The following is a 23275-nucleotide window of genomic DNA, read 5'->3' as shown; positions in this document are numbered from 1 at the left end:
CAGTATCACAGTCAAATATACATGATACGGATATTCCATTCCAGCTAAACAATGGCTATATAGCATTTTGCTAAATAAAACATTTTAACACATCTAAAATATATCAATAAAAAATCTGAGAACAGTAATGTTTTACCCACGCATGAAAGTATCTATAAGCAATAATTTCTAATTAAAAAACACAAACGTGAAAAATTGGTGGATATTGCGTTTTGTAAATAAACTCCATTTAATTTGGGGAGCTTATTATATTTTGTATTCAGAGTCACAGAAACTAATTTACTCACAACTGTTCGGTAAATAATCTAATCGGCATATCTTGGAACATGCATATTTCCCAATGCATATGAATAAATTAATTAACGTTTACACAAGTAGACTGTTACATAATTCTTAACATACAATACAACAATTCATTGACTTTCACAAAGTAACTATACACATAAATGACTGTAAAACAAGGAGATCTTGAACATGACATTGAGCTATCCCCATTGTTTCTTACTGTAATACAGGGTTCATTAACATGCTCACTCTGTGTCAGTCAGGCATCAAACTCCACCCAAGAGACACCCCTATCCTGATTGCTATATCTCTATCTATGCCCTTCAAATCACGCACTACCCAAGCGTGCTTTACTTAATTATCATGCACAAGGTGAGATCGTAGTTATGTGCAAACGAATGCGAGTTTCTAGTTTCCACCCCCCCTTCCAATCTGATTATCTGGGAGCTGCCAGCCCTAATAAGACAATGATCTCCGTTACAGTGCTGGGTTGCTGACACTGGTACTACATTAGGCACGCCTGCCTGGCCACTTGATATCATTGTGGCGACGGGAGTCTCCGATGGAGTGAAGCTGTGATACTCAATAATTCGCACTGATTCAATCTCAGACAGCACCAGTTGACCTAGATGTGATCCAAACGATGCTTGCTGGGAAAGTTGGGGATTCAAATTAGAGAGGGAGGCATGTAGCCTAGTGGTTAACAGCGTTGGGCCAGCAACGCAAGGAAAGTTGTTAGTTTGAATCCCCGAGCCGACTAGATGAAAAATCTGTTGATGTTCCCTTGAGCAAGGCACTGAACTCCTGTAAGTCGCTATGGATAAGAGCGTCTGGAAAATGTAGAGGGGCCAACCTGGAAAGAGGATGATGAATAACGGAAGTGTATTTGACAAACATTGTGCCCCAATCACCTTGACAGTGATCAATGTGACCAGAAAGTGTTTAATAAATTAATTAAGTTTGTTATGCACAAAGGGGATAAGTAAGTAATTATGCAGTCATAGTATACACAGTATCCATTCTGGAGTCCTGCTCTACTTGGAGGTGTTGTGTTGAATAATCGATTAATTAACATATATCCATTCTCGAGTCCCATTCTACCTGGGGCTGCTGATAGTCTACTCACGTGTCCTGGCCTTGCCAGTGAGGGCCTCGCTGGAGCCGGTGGTGTAGGAGGCGATGACCCTGACGCCGTACTCTGTACCGCTCATCAGGTTCAGGATCAGCATGGTGTTCACGTCCTCGCCCACAAAGGTCTCCAGAGCAGGTCCCGGAGCTGTGAAAAAGAGAGGGTTTGGTGTGTGTGAAAAAGAGCTCACATTCACCACCACACATACTACAGCACACTGCTTGCAGAATTCAAAGGCTACTCTCGCCTAAGGAGCATTTAAGACATTATTGATTTTTTGCAGCTGACTGTGATTGCTAGAATTTCATGAATAGCGCATTGTATTAAGTGTGAATTGGAGTTTGAGTAGTGGGTTGTCAGTCAGAAAACAGCTTTAGACATCATTGTGTGGAATGTTTTAAACATGTTTTGTGTCAAGGCAATTTTTCCCTCTAGCAGATATATAAATAGGGTGGTAGGAATTTCTCTTTTACATTTCGTGCTTAGAAGGTGATGAACTGACCAGATCACATATGAGTGGGATCACAAGCGTAGGAGGTGGCCCAGAATATCATCCTTTGTAGTTAACACAATATATTGAATGAGGGTTCATGCACTTTCACAACATGTGTTTGTGTGTGTAGTAGTAGTAGTATTGGCATTAGTAGTAGTAGTGGGAGTAGTAGTAGTATTAGTATCGGTATTAATATCAGCAATAGTAATGGTTGTATTAGTATTAGTAGCAGTATTAGTAGTAATTGTAATTAATTGTAATTTGTAGTAGTAGTAGTAGTAGTAGTAGCAGTAGTAGCTGTAAGAGTAGTAGTTGTAGTAGTAGTTGTAAGAGTAGTAGTAGTAGTAGTTGTAAGAGTTGTAAGAGTTGTAGTAGTAGTAGTAGTAGTAGTAGTATGATATATCTGTTTTATATGCAGCATTGATGTGTGTTGTAGGGTTTTTGTGGGTTAGATGGGCTATCTTTTGAAATAAGCAGTACTGTGTGTGTGTGTGTGTGTGTGTGTGTGTGTGTGTGTGTGTGTGTGTGTGTGTGTGTGTGTGTGTGTGTGTGTGTGTGTGTGTGTACCAGAGATGGGTTTGTAGACGACCCTGTAGCCCATAGTTGGGGATGGGGGTGTGTCCCAGGTGATACGGAAGCGGTTGTACCATTCCTCCGACACTCTCAGGTTCCTTGGAGCAGACAGTGGCACTGCAGGATGAATGAAAGAGCAAGGGAAAGAGAGAATGAAATTAGAGATGGATAGAGGGGGGGAAAGTATGGAGACATGAGACAGATAGATATAGAGAAGGAATTAGAGGAAAAAAGAAAAAGAGACAGAGGGATAGAGAGAGATAAAGGTATAGTGCGAGTGAGCGATGGACAGAAAGAGAGAACAGAACACACTCAGAGAAAAGGTACATTTTCATCAAGTACAGTAATGAATTGTAGATGAGAAACTCTGTGTACATATGAGTCACTCAGTCTCCTGTCCTAAAAAGAGAAGCACGTTGGCAGTTCTAAACCCGATACACATCTGATGGGCTTTTAGATGACTAACTTTGAGTCACAGCCTCACAGCGTTGGACTGAATTACAACTGGATTCAGTAGTGTTAGCAGAACTTGTCCAGACCTGTTCCATACAATACGAATCATACACACACACACACAACCAATGTGACACGTCGTTTGAGGGATTAGCCTAATTTTTCATTCTTAAAGGGGACTGTCATTTTCAGAGCAGGGAAAATAAAAAGCAACTACTCATGTTTGCATTTGAGGAAGAATGTAAATGTGAAATCCATAAAAATGATTTTGCTAAGCTTCTGAAAACCTCCACAGGAGGAATTACCATCTCCTGTCAAATCAACAGTTTATTTAAGCCTACGAGAGCTCCCTGTTGTAGAGGTGAAGAGCTTCCATTGGATTATTCAGTATGTGTCAATGATATACAGAGCATGGCTATCTCACCTACGGTGAGGGTTCATGAACTACCTAACTAACTCATTCTCCATGTGCAACACTGGTTGAAACAGTCATTACAACCATTCAACATGGTTTGAGCAGTTTTACCTGCTGGGTCTTTAAAGTTCCATATTCCACATGAAAGAAGAATACAGAAGCACAGAGGCTTCCATTGTGCCGAAGAGAACAGAACACATATCTCAGAGTCCGAGCCTGTCACTAAAATGTCACCACGGAGAGAAGGTCATGCAGACAGACTTACAGGTGCGTCCCATGCGGCTGACACCGGGGCCATCTCCGTCGGTGTAGACCGGGGTGACCGTCACCTTGTACTCCGTGTCAGACAGCAGTGGCTGCAGCAGCAGGCTGTTCTGACCACCGGGGACCATTTTCTAGAACACAGATACACACACAACTGCAAATCACGATACTAGGACGAGGTTCTGGTATTGTCTGGAGTGGAGGCCGGTTAAGGGACATGCTGGGTCGATGTGACTGGTGATTAAATGTACTGGAGTTGTATCAGAGGAACAGATGAAGCTAGTAGGTAGCCTTGCACCAGACATGTCTGTGCTGTCTTTCCAACTCCCAAACTATGCTCATTGTTTGGCATGACATGTAGAGGTGAAGTCTGGGACCAGGCGAGCTAATAGGAGCTCTGTGATGGCTTTGTTTTTAGTGATAACAGAAAGATCAACTGATCTGATTTCTGTTTTCGCATCTTCATGTCCTTACGTCATGTGCAATAACGTGTGATAGTGAGTGAATGAACATGCTGTATTGGAGAAAACCATTCAGCAAATGACTGATTGAATTGAATTATTAAGGCCATGAAACAAAATTGAGCAGACACGAGATTAAGTTAATACTTTATCTAGGAGAAACTCTAGTCTAGGACTCTATGAATGACAAGAAAGAATACCTCCCCCAAATAGTTAAGAACATGTCAGGTCTACACTTAAGCAGAAAACTAGAATTTGAATCATACTGGCTCTGGTTGCGTATGAATCTTTGTATGTACATAATAAACATGAACTAAACAATTATTAATTCATATCCACATCTAATAGCTGACAGGAATATAGATTTAAACAGCAATTCATTGCAAAGTCATATAGGGGGTACTAATAGGCATAGAAATGTACATGAAGTTAGAAATCACAAATAATGCTCAGCTTGCCTTGCTACAAAAGAAAACAAGTTCACACGTTTTTTGGGGTACTTTGCCCCCAATTTATATACAATTTTAATTATAAATAGACATTGAATTTGAAATGAAGGTATAGACTACCTAGACACTGATATCAGTAAATTTAATTGGAAAAATAGTTTTAAAAATATACTTTTAAACTTTCAAGAGTTAGGCTATAGAAGTTAATTGAGTAATGTATTGCAAAGTGCATAACTCGACATGTGGATACTGTGAATTCGTAATGCAGGCTGTCTAATTTCAGAATCACCAAGAATGTTTGTCATTTCTGGACTAAAGCCACTCCTCCTCTTCCCTCTCTCTCTCTCTCTCTCCCAGGCATCTTCTTTTTCTCTGTCTCTCTCATCCACTCTCCATTCCTCCTCTCATTCCTGTTTCTCTTCGTCTCTCTCTCTCTCTCTCTCATCCACTCTCCATTCCTCCTCTCATTCCTGTTTGCATTCCGAGCGTGTGCGGTCTAGCCTTGCCTCCGTCCCAAAAAGTTTCACAGCCATGACAAGCGGCGAGCGGCGAGCTTGACAAATCAATTTCAGGCAAACGTGATGAAAATAGCAGTTAGCTTTTTCGAAAGGGGGACCGCAGGACGGAGTGCGACCCGAATGGCCGAGTCCCAATGCCACCGCAGTTGCCAAATTAGATTATTTTTATTATGCGGGCGCTCCCTTATAAACTATTTATAATTTGGGCGGTTCAATCTAGTTTGGAATGAAGTATCTGTGAAGAATGCAAACTATCAATCGCATTGACTTTGCTACAGAGTAGAGCTGTGGGTTCCACTCTACTGCTTCTATTGCTGGGCTGGCCTTTAGTGAACTGTGATTGGATAGGAGTTGTTCAGGCTATGTGGTGCTGGAAGTTGCTGGTGATTTGAGAAACCAAATGCAAGGCTTCAGCAACTTTTCAGAGTTTTCCTGTACTATAGCATTGGACTAGGAATGAATTGTTGTTTTGTCATTGAAATCCTATTTGAAGACACGATTTCATTGTATTGTTTTCCATTATTATCTTTCAATGAGGCTGTAACATTGGCTTGGGACACCGCATCACAAAATCAGCAAGGTTCATCCAACAGATAAGTAATACTTATCGACTACATTCTCACCGGACTACAACATTCTGATATCAATTAGATAAGGAATCTGATTAAACACTATATCACTAGGCATCTGGCATAAACGCTTAAAGACTACCATACAACCCCAATCTCTAGGAAGTGTTTATGGAAGTGTTTGTGTGTGTGTGGGAGGGGGGGGGGTACTAACAGACAACAAAGTCTCCTCTGTCTGCATCTTACCGTCTCCTCGGCACGATCGCCCCTGGCGGTGACATAGGCGACGCGGTACTGACGCACATTGCGGTCCTGCAGCTCCCAGGACACCTCCATGCTGAAGGTGGTGTGATCACTAAGCAGGAGGTTCCTCGCACCCAGATGCACAACTGGGAGAGGGAGGGAGGGAGGGAGATGGGTAGAGGGAAGGTGGCATGGAGGAAAGGAGGGAGCGAGGGTACAGGAGGTTGGAGGAAGGTAGAAAAAGAGGGTAGTGAGGGTGGAGGGAGGGGGAAAAAGGGAAGCGAGGATGAGTTGAGAAAGGGAGGTGGAAAATGGAGATAGGATAGAGACACCAGGTGGCTTTACTATGCAGACTGTGTGGTTGCATGCATACATTTGAATAAACACAATATTAATAGACTAATGATGCAACAGTGCAGAAAGAGAGGGCACACAAACACAAGGATCCTGATGAGATCATAGCTACATACAGGATGAAGAGTTTCAATCCAAAACTCTACATATCCATTTTCACAAATGTTGGTAAAGTTGCTTTTATTGTTTAAATAAATGATTAAAGAGATTGGTATATTTTTTCCCTATCTAATCATGGCATGGGGTTGTTCAATGACAGATGCGTTTAAAATCTATTACTTCATGGTTTAATTTCAGATACAAATAATCATGTTTTTTTTTAAATGCTATATTTCCGCCTCACTCTCAGAGAAATAATTAGCACTGCTAGGTTTTACACAGTCAAATAACTACATTTGTCATAAAAAAACTGTACAAATGATACATTCGTGACACCAACATATATATATATATATATATATATATTTATTTAAATAAAATATATTCAGTAATATGAGATCTGTATGTAAAACATTTACATTTGACATTTTAGTCAGTTATCAGATGCTCTTATCCAGTGTGACTTACAGTAAGTGCATTTGTCTTAAGATAGCTAGGTGAGACAACCACATATCACAGTCAAATATACAGGATCCGTATGTTCCATACCAGCCTATCAATGGATGTACAGCGTCTTGCAAAACATCACATTTTCTCAAATCTATGAATAAAAAAAAAATCGGAGAAAATGTATATTTTACCTACACATGAAGGTACCCATAAGCAATCATTTCTGATGAAAAAACACAAATGAAGATTTTTGCGTTTTGGAAGTAAACTCTTTCCATTGATGATGGATGAGGTGAATTGCAATTTCAAACCAAGTGAAAAGCACTATATAAATGCAATCCATTATCACTATTATACATTACTATCACTATTATAAACAACAGGACAAGTTGAGGAAATTACTATTAAAAGCTCTCACAAAATTAACTTTATAAAAATCGATACAGTACATGACCGAAAAAAGATCTAGTTTACCTGCTGTGGTGGTAGCTCGTGTGGTAGTTGTGGTTGTAGTAGCTTTTGTGGTAGTCGTTGTTCTTGCCACTGAAAAACAGATACATTGGTCGGATCAATCAATAAATCAATCAATTAATGAATACATTTTGATTTGTATAGTGAGCATTTCAGAAGAAGAATTAGAGGAGATATACACTATATATACAAAAGTATGTGAACACCCGTTCAAATGAGTGGATTTGGCTATTTCATCCACATCTGTTGCTGACAGGTGTATAAAATTACACAGCCGTACAATCTCCATAGACAAACATTGGCAGTAGAATAGCCTTACTAAAGAGCTCAGTGACTTTCAACGTGGCACCGTCATAGGATGCTACCTTTCCAACAAGTCAGTTCTTCAAATTGTTGCCCTAGAGCTGCCCCAGTCAACTGTAAGTGCTGTTATTGTGAAGTGGAAACATCTAGAAGCAACAACTGTGAAGTGGTAGGCCACACAAGCGGACAGAAGTGCATTGCAAAAATTGTCTGTCCTCGGTTGCAACATTCACTACCGAGTTCCAAACTGCCTCTGGAAGCAACGTCAGCACAAGAAGTCTTCGTTGGGAGCTTCGTGAAATGGGTTTCAATGACCTTCTTGACGATTCTGTACCTAAAACTTTGTGGCAATAGTTTGGGGAAGGCCCTTTCCTGTTTCAGCATGACAATGCTCCCCGAACTTGACTGGCCTGCACAGAGCCCTGACCTCAACCCCATCGAACACCTTTGGGATGAATTGGCACGCCGAGTGCGAGCCAGGCCTAATCGCCTAACATCAGTGCCCGACCTCACTAATGCTCTTGTCGCTGAATGGAAGCAAGTCCCCGCAGCAATGTTCCAACATCTAGTGGAAAGCCTTCCCAGAAGAGTCGAGGCTGTTATAGCAGCAAAGGGGGGGGGACCTACTCCATATTAATGCCCATGATATTGGAATGAGATGTTCGACGAGCAGGTGTCTATATACTTTTGGTCATGTAGTGTAGTTTTGACTTTAATGTCAATGTTTCAGCACAAAGGTGTTTTTCAAGACCAGTCTCAATGAACAATGCCCTGCAGCAAACATACAACACATGGGTAAAAAAGCTGTGTTGTGGATAAGCACGATTTTAACAAAGAGCAAGCAGTAGCACAGTGGCAACATTAAATCAATACAGTAATCAATACAATCCCCAATGTTCAATTAACCCTGATTGGAGTGGAGTTTCCCTTAATTACCTGTTGACTCTGTGAGGGTCACGGCGTCGCTTTCCTCCTCGTTTCTAAAGACAGCAATCAGAGAGACTTCGTACTCAGTGATGGGCCTCAGTCCAGTCAGCAGGTGGCTGTTCCTGTTACCATTCACTAGCATCTAGAGAGGGGGAGGGATGGAGGGAAGAGGGGGATGTAGTGAGAAGTTGCGTCAAAAATGTCAGATATTTCTGCTGCTACCGAATGGACTGGAATTCTACAGTCATCAAAAGGGCTTGAAAATAGCACTGTAGCCCATTCCTGCGGTCAATGACCAAAAGCGCCATCTGTGGCCACATGGGTGGAATGTTATTAATCGTTTTCATAATTTCAAAGTTAATAAAGATTATTTTTTTTATAATCTATATCTGACATGGTGCAGGTGTCTTCTTTTTGTAAGCCCGTAACCATGTGTGTGAGGTGTTTAAACGCTCAGGGGTGTGATAGAAAGTATGCCGAGCAGGTTCCCAATAAGAAGCAGCTGTCTATCGTTTTCTCTGATTTGGAACCATACTTAGGTAGCCTGTTCCCACCTGTGTTGTGGGTAGTTGTTTTCTGTTTAGTGTGTTTTGCACCTGACGGAGCTGTTTCGGTTGTTCTCCTTTGTTACTTTGTATTCAGTTCTATTTAATAAATATGAACACGTACCACGCTGCATCTTGGTCCTCACCTTCTTCCACCAACGGCTGTTACACAGATAGACAGAAACACAGACAGAGAACTATCCACCCATTCAACTAACCAACAGCCATCAGACACAGACCTCTTTAGTGTCTCCTCCTCTGGTTGGGGTCCAGGTGAGTCTGTAGAGGACCACGTCTTGGGCTGAGTGTTCCCAGGTGACCCTGAAGCTCTCTGTGGAGACTTCACTGGTCTTTAGGTTCAGAGGCTCTGGGACTGTCTCTGGATTACACACAAAGGGTAAAGTTGCCTCAAAATAATGGAAGGAGAGCTCCACTTCACTTTGCATATGAGTGGTCATATTCACAGTCTGAACTCACTTTTAGATACACTTTATCACATGTAAGAAACTGTTCACTTAGTGTTTCATTTTCAAATACAGCTGGATAATTTGTTAGCACTTTCCATAGAAATAGAATGCCCACCCATCACGGAACGTTGAATTGAATGGGAATGTCCGTTCCCAATAATTATATTTCTATGGCACTTTCTACAAGCCACAGCATTTAAAGCCTTTTTTTTGTGTATTATAAAGGCTGTTGTTGAAAGCCAAGAGCTGCCAATAGCATTGCTTATATGGGTAGAGACAGTCTTACTAGTGGTGAAGCTGTCAGTAAGGGGCTCTGCCTGGCCCTCGTCATAGATAGCAAAGATGGCCACCGTGTACTCTGTCAATGACGTCAGGTTCCTTAGCAACAGGGTGGTGATGCGGCCAACATCCATCTATAGCCACGGAAGAGAGAGGTCAGGGTTAACGGTCAGTGTGAGTCCCTCTATGTGACAATAAAACAGTCTATATATTTTATTGAACTTATCTTAGAAATTTGGTATCCATTCCAGTGATGCCTACTTTTCTATAAATCAGTCAGCACCAGATTATATATCACAGTCTATCAGGTTTACATGTTTGCAAGAAAAGTTATTTCTTTAGGGGGAAAGTCCGCAACATTAACATTAACACGATCTATTCATGGGTTTAAAGTCCAGCTACGTTATTGGCCAAGTGCCGTGAGCTCTCACCTCATTGGTCTGCACTCCGTTTGTCTTGACGTACATGATGCGATAGCCGTTGGCCTTCTTGGACGTCGCCTCCCAGGTGAGCCTGGCCGAGCTGTGGTCGACGTCGGAGAAGCGCAGGTTCCGCGCCGGGGTCAGGGGTACTGGGAGATGGGGGGGGGGGGGGGGGGGGGGGGTAGAGAACAGGAACACGGGTCAACCCTAATATAGTTGTAATTAAACACAATAACCTGAGTCACCCTCCCGTAGGTGCATGACGCGAGTGACTCTTTTTGATTGAGAGTTCCTCTCCGAGGAAAATAAAAGGGCAGGAGAATGGCCTTTTGCGGACAAAGTACATTCTCTGGCAGAGTTAGAATTTAGCAAGGACCTTTAGGTAGGGCTAGAAGTCCTGCTTAAAATTACTCCTGTTCTTTCTTGCTGCGGATCATTCTCTTCAATTTAAATGAGGGTCAGCGTTTAGCTTTAGACGCAGGGAGCATGAAAAGGATGCAGTGAAGGTGGACTGGGTTCATGAGGGAATTGTACATTTTTAAAAAGTTGGAGAGGAGGGTATTAAAGTTTGGCAAGGATCTATTCCTACTATACTTCAATGCTGTCATTTATTAAATGTGACAGATCACTCCAAAACTTCTGTTTGTCTAATGTTTACAGATGTCCTAAGTGGTCTAATGTTGAGATGAGTTGAGAACACACAATCTGTTATTTAGATCATGTTACATACCTCCATTCCAAATGAACTGGACATACTAGCAGCATTTGTAGACAGTGTTTATCTTTCCCATTCTTTAGGGGTGGAGATAAATAGGCTGGATCTACACTACATCCCAAAAAGTTTAATTCAGGAATGAACTGTTCCTTTTTTAAGGCACTGTCCTGTTCCCTTAAAACAGACAGAACGTCTAAGGACAACTACTTTCTGAACTGTTTTCAAGCCTCTGTATATCTACAACACATGTCGTGACACCGTCCTTAGAAGCACTCAAAGAAGGACAATAACACATTAACTAGCAAGGTGGTGACTGACAGTTGGTCAACGTCAACACTAAATTGATGCAACCGTAATAGCTCTGAAACACAAAATTAGCACAAACACCATTTTGTCAGCCTGTTTGTTACGTCTTGCTCTAAAGCTTGCCAGGGCTTGACATCAAGATGCAGGCAGAAGTATGCAAATTCACTAGGCCTGATGGCTAACAAAACATCTAAATACCTACAGTAAGTTAAAAAAATATATATATATATTTTTTTTAAGTATGGACACACTTTCTCATTCCAGGGTTTTAAAGTATTTAAAAAAAGATATACATTGTAGAATAGTGAAAACATCAAATCTATGAAATAACACACATGGAATTGTGTAGTAACCAAAAAAGTGTTATATTTGAGATTCTTCAAAGTAGCCACCCTTTGCCTTGATGACAGCTTTGCACACTCTTGGCATTCTCTCAACCAGCTTCATCTGGAATGCTTTTCCAACAGTCTTGAAGTAGTTGCCACATACGCCGAGCACTTTTTGGCTGCTTTTCCTTCACTCTGCGCAACAACTCATCCCAAACCATCTCAATTGGGTTGAGGTTGGGTGATTGTGGAGGACAGGTCATCTCATGCAGCACTCCATCACTCTCCTTCTTGGTCAAATAGCCCTTACACAGCCTGGAGGTGTGTTGGGTCATTGTCCTGTTGAAAAACAAATGACAGTCCCACTAAAAGCAAACCAGATGGGATGGCGTATGGCTGCAGAAAGCTGTGGTAGACATGTTGGTTAAGTGTGCCTTGAATTCTAAATAAATCACCAACAGTGTCACCAGCAAAGCACCCCCACACCATCACACGTCCTCCTCCATGCTTCACGGTGGGAACTACACAAGCAGAGATCATCCGTTTACCTACTCACCTACTTAAATTTGGACTCATCAGACCAAAGGACAGATTTCCACCAGTCTAATGTCCATTGCTCGTGTTTCTTGGCCCAAGCAAGTCTCTTCTTCTTATTGGTGTCCTTTAGTAATGGTTTCTTTGCAGAAATTCGACCTGAAGGCCTGATTCACACAGTCTACTCTGAACAATCGATGTCGAGATATGTCTGTTACTTGAACTCTGTGAAGCATTTATTTGGACTGCAATTTCTTATCCACTGCAGCAGAGGTAAGTCTGTGTCTTCCATTCCTGTGGTGGTCCTCATGAGAGCCAGTTTCATCATAGCGCTTGATGGTTTTTGCGACTGCAGTTGAAGAAACTTTCAAAGTTCTTGAAATGTTCCGGATTGACTGACCTTCATGTCTTAAAGTAATGATGGACTGTCTTTTCTCTTTGCTTATTTGAGCTGTTCTTCCCATAATATGGACCACATAGGGCTATCTTCTGTATACCACCCCTACCTTGTCAAAACACAACTGATTGGCTTAAACGCATTAAGGAAAGAAAGTTCACATATTCATTTTTAATACATTCCAGGTGACTACCTCATGAAGCTTGTTGAGAGAATGCCAAGAGTGTGCAAAGCTGTCATCAAGCCAAAGGGTGGCTATTTGAAGAATCTCAAATATGAAATATATTTTGATTTGTTTAACACTTTTTTGGTTACTATGTGATTCCATATGTGTTATTTCATAGTTGTGATGTCTTCACTACTAGCCTACAATGTAGAAAATAGTACAAATAAAGAAAAGCCCTGGAATGAGTACGTGTGTCCAAACTTTTGACTGGTACTGTATATGTGTGTCTGCTTATTCATAATGTATATGAATCTGTGTGTACACATGCATGCGTACGAGTGTATGAGGTGGTTACTCACGCGTGGTCTCCTGACTGGTCATAGGGTCACTGGCCTCCTCTCCGTACATGGCGTACACGGTCACTGTGTACTCTGTGTCTGGAGTCAGGTTCTCCAGTTCCACTTCGTTCACAGTCTCAGCGACTTTCACCTGCACAAACAGTCATCAGAGACCTTAGACAGGGTGACAGACAGGTACGCAGAGAGGTTGGCAAGGAGCAAGATATATACAGGGGGTTGATAGAGACAGAATATCAACCATCAAACAGACAAGGGCAAGGCAGTCACACCGCCAGATAAAGTGGCAGCCAGCCAGACGTGATACACGAGGGTGTGAAAAAAAAGTGCCTTTTCCTGCATTTTACAGAATGAACCATATTACCCCAAGATTGCATTTGTTTTAGGCTATTCTATATAGAGGCTGCAGATTGTAACTAAACAACCCAGATATGCACGTAAAACCTGCCTGGATCAATCGACAACAGTCGATGTAACATTTAGCACAAAAACTTCAAGCATCACTTTGAGAAAAAGAGAAAAAAGCCCTGGAAGCCATGTTGTGCCCCAACAGGCTGAGCAAGTGAAACTGTGAACCTGAACTGATTACTGTGCCTGGAGGGAGTGTTCTTTTTTAATGAGCACTAACAGGATGGGTGGAATTTGAGCGGTAGAGGACTTTGCCCTCATTTTCTCTCTCCCTCTCCCCCTTTCACTGTACTAGTTACAATGTATTCTAAACATTTCCTTGCTTTGAGTCTAAATTCCCTCCCTTGCTTCTTTATTTTCCTCTGTATTTAAATTTAGCCACTCCGTTTCTTAAATCCTCTTCTCTCTCTTTCCCTCTCCATCTGTGCTTTGGATTATACTTCTTCTTTCCTTTCCTTTCTGACAGTCTTTTCCCCTTCTCTATTTTCCCCTTCTTTATTTTACCATCTCATTCCTCTTCTCGCTCATTCCTCTCATCCTCCTTTCTCTATCCTCTCCGTCCTCCCTTTGCTCTCTTTTTTCTCTCACCTCCTTCTCGTCTGCGGCGTCTCCCTCGGTCAGTGGAGCATAGAGGATCATGTAGCCAGAAGCCCCCTCTGCGACCCTCCAGCGGGCTCTCATGCTATTGTGGGTGATGTCAAACAGCTCCAGGTTGTTCACCATGGGTAGGGCCACTGTAACACACAAGGGTTATACAGGGGTCACGCCATAGAATTACTACAACAGCCAACAACATTCAAGTCAACATTCAGGATTACAATTCTATATTAGTCATATTGAGTGTACCAATGAGGGTGCAGTCAAATTGGTCAGAGGGGCTTTGCCCGTTCTAGTCATTTTATTTATTTGGGTCACACACAGATCACACAGGGTTGAGACAAGGTCCTGACCAGTAGACCAGGTTTAGCAAAACCCTCCTTATGGAGAGCTAAAATCAAATCAAATGTTATTTGTCACATGCTTTGTAAAAAACAGGTGCAGACTAAGAGTGAAATGATTACCTACTGCATTGCAGGTTTTTGCTCCAGCCCTGCTCTGTCTAAGACAGCTGATTGTACTCTAATTAAGGTCCTGATGTGCAGCTGATCAGGGGTTAGCAGTAGGAAGTGGGTTAGGACACAGTTACACTATCAGTCCATTTCACTAGCAGTCCATTATTCATATCCCAGCAGCAGCAGGGCCAGGTGCTCAGAGTGCCAGTAGGGAGTGATTGCTCACAGGTGGGAGAGATTACCTAGCTGAGAAGCTGATTGGAAGTAGCCTCCTGACCCGGCAGGATTTTCACATTTGTGTCTGAATCCTTTTTCCTTAGGTTGGCATGACTTTTTGTTTTTCCTTTTGTAGACTATTATTTTTGTCCCCATTTGAACCTAATAACTTGCTTGTGCTGGCCGACTACGGAGTCCCAACAGAGCTCTCCCTGGACCTTGGTGAGTAGGCTATACTGTCTCCACTAGGGACAAAGACATACAACACAATGCTCGCTTACCTCAAGGTTACAGACTCGTTAGCATGTCCTAGCTTCCCTTGATTGAGTTTATATACATTCTTAGAAAAAAAGGTGCTCTCTAGAACCTAAAATGTTTCATCAGCAATCCCCATAGGATAACTTTTTGAAAAATATTTTTTGGGTTCCAGGTATAACCCTTTTGGGTTCCACGAAGAACCCTTTTCAGTTTCGTAACATACTAAGAGGAAAAGCAAAGATAACATTGTAAACAATTTGGCATAATTCACACAGCAAAGCAATCTCCATTCCTGTTAACCTGTTTGACCAAGAGTGGCCATAGCCCCTCCCTTAACCTGTCTATAGAAATACATAAATGGTGGGCCTAAACGCAATACGGGCTACTTAAGCGCCAAAAAGTGAGAGCCTTTACAGATTTACTGGATGTCGTAAATTGTCTTACTTCCTCCTCCATCTGTATGTCAGTCTTGACAGCGGTAGGTTACTCACCATCCCCATTAACTTTGAGACAAGGTCAATTGTGTACTTAGTATTCACAGATATCCATGGGGGGATTTCATTGTCATTCATCAACTTCTAGCCACCACTAAATTAGATGAGATTCAGTTTTGTAACTAGACTTACATGTGGTAGTGCTGCCTCGGAGGGCCTCGCTAGCTGAGCTGGCGTAGATGGCGAACACAGCCACCTGGTACTCAGTCAGGGAGAGGAGGTAGTTGAGGACCACCGTGTCCACTGTGCCCTGCACCACCTTCTCCTCGGGCTGGCCCCCGCTGGCAGGGTAGAACACCACCCGGTACTTCTCCACCGTGCCAGGGGCGTGGGTCCACGACACCCGGAAACTCCTGGCCGTCACTTCCGAGGTCACCAGGTCTCTGGGAGCGGCCATGGTGACTTCTGGGCCTGTGTCGCCTGAGAAATTGTAGAGTGGGAGAAGAATGAGAGAAAGGATGGGAGGATGTAGAATGGCAGAGGACATAGAAAGGGTTAGAAGATGTAGGGTGGCAGAGGAAATAGAAAGGGTTAGAAGATGTAGGATGGCAGAGGAAATAGAAAGGGTTAGAAGATGTAGGATGGCAGAGGAAATAGAAAGGGTTAGAAGATGTAGGGTGGCAGAGGAAATAAAAAGGGTTAAAAGATGTAGGGTGGCAGAGGAAATAGAAAGGGTTAGAAGATGTAGGGTGGCAGAGGAAATAGAAAGGGTTAGAAGATGTAGAATGGCAGAGGAAGTAGAAAGGGTTAGAAGATGTAGGGTGGCAGAGGAAATAGAAAGGGTTAGAAGATGTAGGGTGGCAGAGGAAATAGAAAGGGTTAAAATATGTAGGGTCGCAGAGGAAATAGAAAGGGTTAGAAGATGTAGGGTGGCAGAGGAAATAGAAAGGGTTAGAAGATGTAGGATGGCAGAGGAAATAGAAAGGGTTAAAAGATGTAGGGTGGCAGAGGATATAGAAAGGATTAGAAGATGTAGGGTGGCAGAGGATATAGAAAGGATTAGAAGATGTAGGGCGGCAGAGAAAATAGAAAGGGTTAGAAGATGTAGAATGGCAGAGGAAATAGAAAGGGTTAAAAGATGTAGGGTGGCAGTGGAAATAGAAAGGGTTAGAAGATGTAGGATGGCAGAGGAAATAGAAAGGGTTAGAAGATGTAGGGTGGCAGAGGATATAGAAAGGATTAGAAGATGTAGGGCGGCAGAGGAAATAGAAAGGGTTAGAAGATGTAGGATGGCAGAGAAAATAGAAAGGGTTAGAAGATGTAGGGTGGCAGAGGATATAGAAAGGGTTAGAAGATGTAGGGTGGCAGAGGAAATAGAAAGGGTTAGAAGATGTAGGGTGGCAGAGGATATAGAAAGGGTTAGAAGATGTAGGGTGGCAGAGGATATAGAAAGGGTTAGAAGATGTAGGGTGGCAGAGGACATAGAAAGGATGGGAGGATGAGGGGATGGATGTGTTTGCTTTCCGGTGGATCTGTCCAAAATCACTGAAGTGTTACTATTTAAACAATATCTGCTTGTACAAAGGTATACTATGTGACTAAATGTCTATATAATCCCAGGTATTGGAAGCTATTTGGTTTTTACAAATAACCATTCAAATACTCAAATAAAAGTACTGTACTTGTTTTGGGCTGTGTAATTGAAAATACAAAAATACACAGAAAACCATTTTAAATACCAGATACTCAAATACACATGTAGGTATGGATGTGACATTCTCAATTCTCTTTTCTGAATCTACTAATCTACTTGAATCTGGCTCACCTTTGATGGCCTTGTCAAGCTGTTCGACCCGGTCGCAGACGGTCCTGGTCAGACCCTCCACGATGGAGCTCATGACGCTGAAGTCAGCCACGTTGTAGACGTGCGTCTCCTCTGGAGGAGAGCCAATGGCCTTCAGCTCTTTCTCATCGGCGTTCTTCACACCTTTATAGATGGGGAGAGAGAGCGAGAGAGTGAGAGAGGGAGAGAAAGAGAGATGTTTCCCATGCCAATAAAGCCCTTTGAATTGAGAGAGAGAGATGAGTAGATTGAGACATCTCTAGATTACATATCACTACACTGGGCAGGTGTCAGAACAGGTGGCTTCACATTCAAACCAGATTTCCCAAATACTGTATAAATGTAAAAGGTGAAAGAATGCCCTCCATCCGTCAAGAAAATTGCATCTGCATTCAATCTGTTTAACTACAGTAGTATATGAGCATGTAGAGAAAACTAAGATGAGGCTTTGTCTCATACCAATGGCAAACAGCTCTATTCCCGCCTCTCTCAGACTCCGCGCCGGGGGTTGGACATCGTCTTGAGACTTCCCATCTGTGATCAGGATTCCAATTTTGGGAACGCCGGCCCTGGATCCGGACTCGGGTTTGTAACTGTTCTCAAGGATGTACGTCAATGCAAGACCTACAGTAGAGAAGATCAGTATACTGTCTAACTCTTGCATACACAGGGGTTCTTGAGGACTGTCACATACAGTATTAGCGTCTTTGTTGGGTTAATGGGTTCCCTGGCTAAATCTCTAAGATATGGTCAAAATGTAATGGAAAACGGATTGTCAATCAGGTTATCTGGACATGTAATAAAATGTGGTAGAATAACATCATGAGCGTAATTTGCTGCCGGGTGGGTAATGTGTATTATGTGGAGTTCAGTAGTATTACAGAGTACAGAGGAAGAAAGGATTCCTTTCCAGTACCCGTCAGTGTGTTCCCTCCTTTGTAAGGAAGGTTCTTCACAGCGTCGATGACTGCTTCTTTGGTGGTGAAAGTGTTCAGGTGCCACTCAATCCTGGGATCACCACTATACTGGGCCAGACCTGTGCAAAGGGAATCAACACTCAGGGTAGCTTCCCTCAACACACAAACCCACGATGTTACTGTACTGACGAGCATCTAATCATTTATTACCCAGATGAAACGCAGCAGCACAACGACACAGAAACTACAGTACCCGTGACTTGAGTGGGTGGGATAGAAAGGCTAATCATCTAATCATGAGCTCTTTAGCAACGCTTCTTTCTCATGCTTATAATTATAATGATGATGACAATGATAGGGAAACAACGTCACCAATGATGATGATAAAGAAACCAGTAAAATGACTCGCCTATCCGTGTCTTGTCAAACTCCACATGGAAGGCGCTAACCAGATTCTCCAGGAACATGCGGACCAGACGGAAGTTTATCCGTCCGATACTCCATGATCCGTCCACCAGGATCACAATATCCGCTATGGCCGGTGTCTTACACATGAACTGCTCTGTAAGGGAAAGATACACAGACTAGATTATGTTTAAACCAACATACTAATGACAAAGCATTCAAACAATAGCCTAGATAAAACACAAGAATATACAACATACCACTACTGAGCGTAAAGGGGAAAGTAAGGTCACTGAAGAGAGTAACTTATTAAATAATGGTAAACTGAATCAAACAATAAATAATAAATAACGGAATCAAACAACAAAAAAGCATTTGTAATTCTTTGAAGTGCAGCTTAGGTCCAAAGCATTTGTTTATTCAGTTTAATACATCCTCCCACGAAATTCCCTGAAGGGCAATTTAGTGTATAATTCATGCAAAAATAATGCTAGTGCTCATGAATACACCCAGTCAATGAAGAGAAAATAGGCCTTGATTAGGTGACATTTTATTTAGACACTCTATGCTACATAGCGTTTCACATAATAACATATCTCATTATGCCTCCTCTCACAATCTGTGCCGATCTATTAAAGTAGAGAGGCCTGTCATTAGACCATAAACAGACATGATGACAGCAATGTGCTGGATATTATCCTGATCCGACATACTCAGATAGCGTGAGTGAAAGGCATTGAGCCAGAACTCTCTCTCTGTGTGGATTCAGAAGGTTTCTGCAGGATATGCACAAATCTGCATTGAATACTGTATGTATCTTAAGTTCAGGAAAAATTTCAGGAAAGAAACTCTGACTTTCACAGTTCAGAAAACTGTCAGACTTTCAGAGTCTGACAGTTGACAGTATATTTCTCCTATGCCAATTGTTGTGTGTGTGAATTGTGAAATTGGGTGACCAGCAAAGACACAGACAACTAGAATAGGGCAGCAGTTTATTGTTTAAAAGCAAAATACTGTAAAAGTAATCCAGCATTCCATCGGCCTTTATGGTGGATTACTATGATTGATTTCAGATTGTAAATTAGCTGTAGGTGGTATGTGCCACTTTTCCCATCGAGCGTTCAATGCACACAGCTGCAGTGGCACACAAATTCCGTCTCAGCTGAGAGGACCGATATCTTCTGGATGTTTTGCTCTACCTCTGGGGAGAGAGGATATACAGTATATAACATCAATGTAGAGATCATCATTTAAACAATATTTCAATCAAAAAGGTGTCAAAAATACTGTACATTACTTGGAAAAGATAGAATATATCATTCAATAACCATCTTATCCCCCAGATGTCGAACAAATACTTATCAGGCTGGAACATTTTATGCAATCTAGGGTAGAACTGCATTTTTTAAGAGTTGTTTAATTTGCCATTGACAGAAACAGAGTGGTCTATCACTTGCTACAAGTCTGTACCGTCTTGGAATTTCTGTTTCCAAACCAATCAATATCTCAGCATAATAGACCTTAGTAAAGGAAGTCAAACAAAAAAAGTGTTTTATGTGTGTCAACCTCATAAAATAACCTCCTGTTTCCTGAACATTTAATTGAAGGGCAGGGCACCATTTTGGAGTGAATGAAAGAGCATTGTCTGAGTGCCTTTAATAGCAGGGCAGCAAACATAGCCAGGTGGATAGACAATGGGAAGATGGGGAGTGAGAGTAGAACAAGACATCTCTAGATGACATATCACTACACTGAGTAGGTGTCACAACAGGTGGCTTCACATTCAAACCAGTTTTCCTGAATACACTATATATAAGAAAGTATTTGGACACCCTTTCAAATTAGCGGATTCGGATATTTCAGCCACACCCGTTCCTGACGTGTATAAAATCGAGCACTCAGCCATGCGATCTCCATAGACAGACAGTAGAATGGCCTTACTGAAGAGCTCAGTGACTTTCAACGTGGCACCATCATAGGATGCCACTTTTCCAAGAGAGGTATAGGAGGACAGAGGGTGGAGAGAGTGGTAGACACTATACAGACAGGCGGATAGGAGAAGGACACTGAAAAGCAGAGGGGATAGTAAGAATGGAGAAAGGGAGAGGGTTGAAAGAGGGAAAGAGAGATTATTTTAGAACATAGCTATTAGTGGAGGACCTCAGGCGCTTGTGGATCTGATGGGTCACAGGGTCAACAGTCAAGGCCAAGCCGGGGTCAGGGTTAAGGCGACTGCGGTAATGCCTAGAGGGAGAGGGAGCCAAGAGTTCCCATTCCTCCCTGTCAAAGCAGATCCATGCACCGCTCTCTCATCCGCATCCAGATTTATAATGTGTGCAATTTACAAACACAGAGGAGAGAAGTCACCATCGCCTCAAGATAAGGGCCTAACATTCCTCTCCAAAAACATGAAAGGGCAAAGTAGTTGTGTGCATCGGCTAGTAGCAGATTCCAAACATGTATGTCCACTAGGCAGATAACCTCAAAGGTCAGCTCATTAATCTACAGTATGAACATGGCAGGGTTAAAGTGATCGATTAGTGAAAGCTACACGTGACAAAAGTGACACGTATGCACAGTACCAGTCAAAAGTTTGGACACACTTACTCATTCCAGGAATTTTTGTAGAATAATAGTGAAGACATCAAAACTATGAAATCACACATATGGAATCATGTAGTTAACAAAAAAGTAGCTACCCTTTGCCTAGATGACAGTAGTCACCTGGAATGCATTTAAAGTAACAGGTGTGACTTGTTAAAAGTGAATTTGTGGAATTTATTTTCTTCTTAATGCGTTTGAGCCAATCAGTTGTGTTGTGACAAGATAGGGGTGGTATACAGAAGATAGCCCTATTTGGTAAAAGACCATGTCCATATTATGGCAAGAACAGCTCAAATAAGCAAAGAGAAATTACAGTCCATCATTACTTTAAGACATGAAGGTCTGTCAATCCAGAACATTTCAAGAACTTTGAAAGTTTCTTCTTCAAGTGCAGTCACAAAAACCATCAAGCGCTATGATGAAACTGGCTCTCATGTAGCCCAAATAAATGCTTCACAGATGCTTCACAAATAAATGCTTCACAAGTAACAGACACATCTCAACATCAACTGTTCAGAAGAGACTGCGTGAATCAGGCCTTCATGGTCGAATTGCTGCAAAGAAACCCCTACTAAAGGACACCAATAAGAAGAGACTTGCTTGGGCCAAGAAACATGAGCAATGGACATTAGACTGGTAGAAATATGTCCTTTTGTCTGATGAGTCTAAATTAGCTATTTTTGGTTCCAATCTCTGTGTCTTTGTGAGACGCAGAGTAGGTGAACGGATGATCTCCGCATGTGTGGTTCCCACCGTGAAGCATGGAGGAGGAGGTGTGATGGTGTGGGGTGATTTGCTGGTGACACTGTCTGTAATTTATTTAGAATTCAAGGCACACTTAACCAATATGGCTACCACAGCATTCTGAAGCGATACGCCATCACATCTGGTTTGCGCTTAGTGGGACTATCATTTGTTTTTCAACAGGACAATGACCCAACACACCTCCAGGCTGTGTAAGGGCTATTTGACCAAGAAGGAGAGTGATGGAGTGCCGCATCAGATGACCTGACCTCCACAATCAACAGACCTCCTCCCAATTGAGATGGGTTGGGATGAGTTGTTGCGCAGAGTGAAGAAAAAGCAGCCAACAAGTGCTCAGCATACGTGGGAACTCCTTCAAGACTGTTGAACACACTTTTTTTGGTTACTACACGATTCCATATGTGCTATTTCATAGTTTTGATGTCTTCACTATTATTCTACAATGTTGAAAATAGGGAGTCCCATAGGGCAGCGCACAATTGGCCCAGCTTCGTCCGCGTTTGGCAGGGGTAGGCCGTCACTGTAAATAAGAATGTGTTCTTAACTGACTTGCCTAGTTAAATAAAGGTTCAATAAAAAAATTAGTAGGTGTGTCCAAACTTTTGACTGGTACTGTATATACACACACATACTCACTTATTCCTATACACTCAGTGTACAAACCATTAGGAACACCTGACCTTTCCATGACATAGCTTTCAACTGGATTCAAATGGTCAATCTATGACACCTTGTTAATTCCACTTAAATCAGAGTAGATGATGGGGAGGAGACAGGTTAAAGAAGGACTTTTAAGCCTTAAGACAATTGAATGGGTGAATGCAAGACAAAAGATTGAAGTGCCTTTGAACGGGGTATGGTAGTAGGTGCCAGACACACCTATTTGATTGTGCCAAGAACTGCAACGCTGCTGTTGACAGTTTCCCGTGTGTATAAAGGATGGTCCACCACCCAAAGGACATACAGCCAACTTGACACAACTGTGGGAAGCATTGAAGTCAACATGGGCCAGCTGTCACGATGTTGAAGGTAAGTCGGGTGCAGGAGAGCAGAGATGGGTGATAACAGGCGCACTTTATTCATGCCCAAGGAAAACAGCGATAACGCCCAAAGTACACAAACGGTACAATAAACAAAACACACAAGTCAAACACATACCCGGCGCAAACCAGCCTGATGCGAACCACATGTAACAAACAATTCCACACACAGACATGGGGGGAACAGAGGGTAAAATACATTTAGTCAGATGAGGGAATGTGAACCAGGTGTGTGGAAAACCAAGACAAAACAAATGGAAAATAAAAAGTGGAGCGGCGATGGCTAGAAGACCGGTGACGTCGACCGCCGCCTGAACAAGGAGAGGGTCCGACTTCGGTGGAAGTCGTGACACCAGCATCCCTG

The 23275-nt window shown here is 42.3% G+C and overlaps 1 protein-coding gene across 4 annotated transcripts in view; it reads right to left on the bottom strand.

Annotated features, from left to right (window-relative positions):
* col14a1b (collagen, type XIV, alpha 1b) overlaps nucleotides 1-23275 on the bottom strand; it is an 80474-nt gene that overhangs the window by 35385 nt on the left and 21814 nt on the right. For all 4 annotated transcript variants that reach the window (XM_031793592.1, XM_031793593.1, XM_031793594.1 and 1 more), the window contains 16 exons: nucleotides 18507-18659; nucleotides 18097-18216; nucleotides 17640-17804; nucleotides 17163-17324; nucleotides 15530-15817; nucleotides 13966-14111; nucleotides 12973-13102; nucleotides 10179-10318; nucleotides 9755-9881; nucleotides 9241-9380; nucleotides 8466-8598; nucleotides 7230-7298; nucleotides 5856-5998; nucleotides 3614-3743; nucleotides 2475-2597; nucleotides 1412-1561 (listed from right to left, as the gene is read on the bottom strand). In XM_031793592.1, the coding sequence (XP_031649452.1) occupies nucleotides 1412-1561; nucleotides 2475-2597; nucleotides 3614-3743; nucleotides 5856-5998; nucleotides 7230-7298; nucleotides 8466-8598; nucleotides 9241-9380; nucleotides 9755-9881; nucleotides 10179-10318; nucleotides 12973-13102; nucleotides 13966-14111; nucleotides 15530-15817; nucleotides 17163-17324; nucleotides 17640-17804; nucleotides 18097-18216; nucleotides 18507-18659 (2319 nt within the window). The remainder of the gene's footprint in view (nucleotides 1-1411; nucleotides 1562-2474; nucleotides 2598-3613; nucleotides 3744-5855; nucleotides 5999-7229; nucleotides 7299-8465; nucleotides 8599-9240; nucleotides 9381-9754; nucleotides 9882-10178; nucleotides 10319-12972; nucleotides 13103-13965; nucleotides 14112-15529; nucleotides 15818-17162; nucleotides 17325-17639; nucleotides 17805-18096; nucleotides 18217-18506; nucleotides 18660-23275) is intronic.

Source organism: Oncorhynchus kisutch, linkage group LG17 (genome assembly GCF_002021735.2).
Source record: "Oncorhynchus kisutch isolate 150728-3 linkage group LG17, Okis_V2, whole genome shotgun sequence".
In the NCBI taxonomy this organism is placed as follows: Eukaryota; Metazoa; Chordata; class Actinopteri; order Salmoniformes; family Salmonidae; genus Oncorhynchus; species Oncorhynchus kisutch.
The sequence above is the reverse complement of the archived record's forward strand: the minus strand, read 5'-3'. Positions and strand labels throughout refer to the sequence as shown.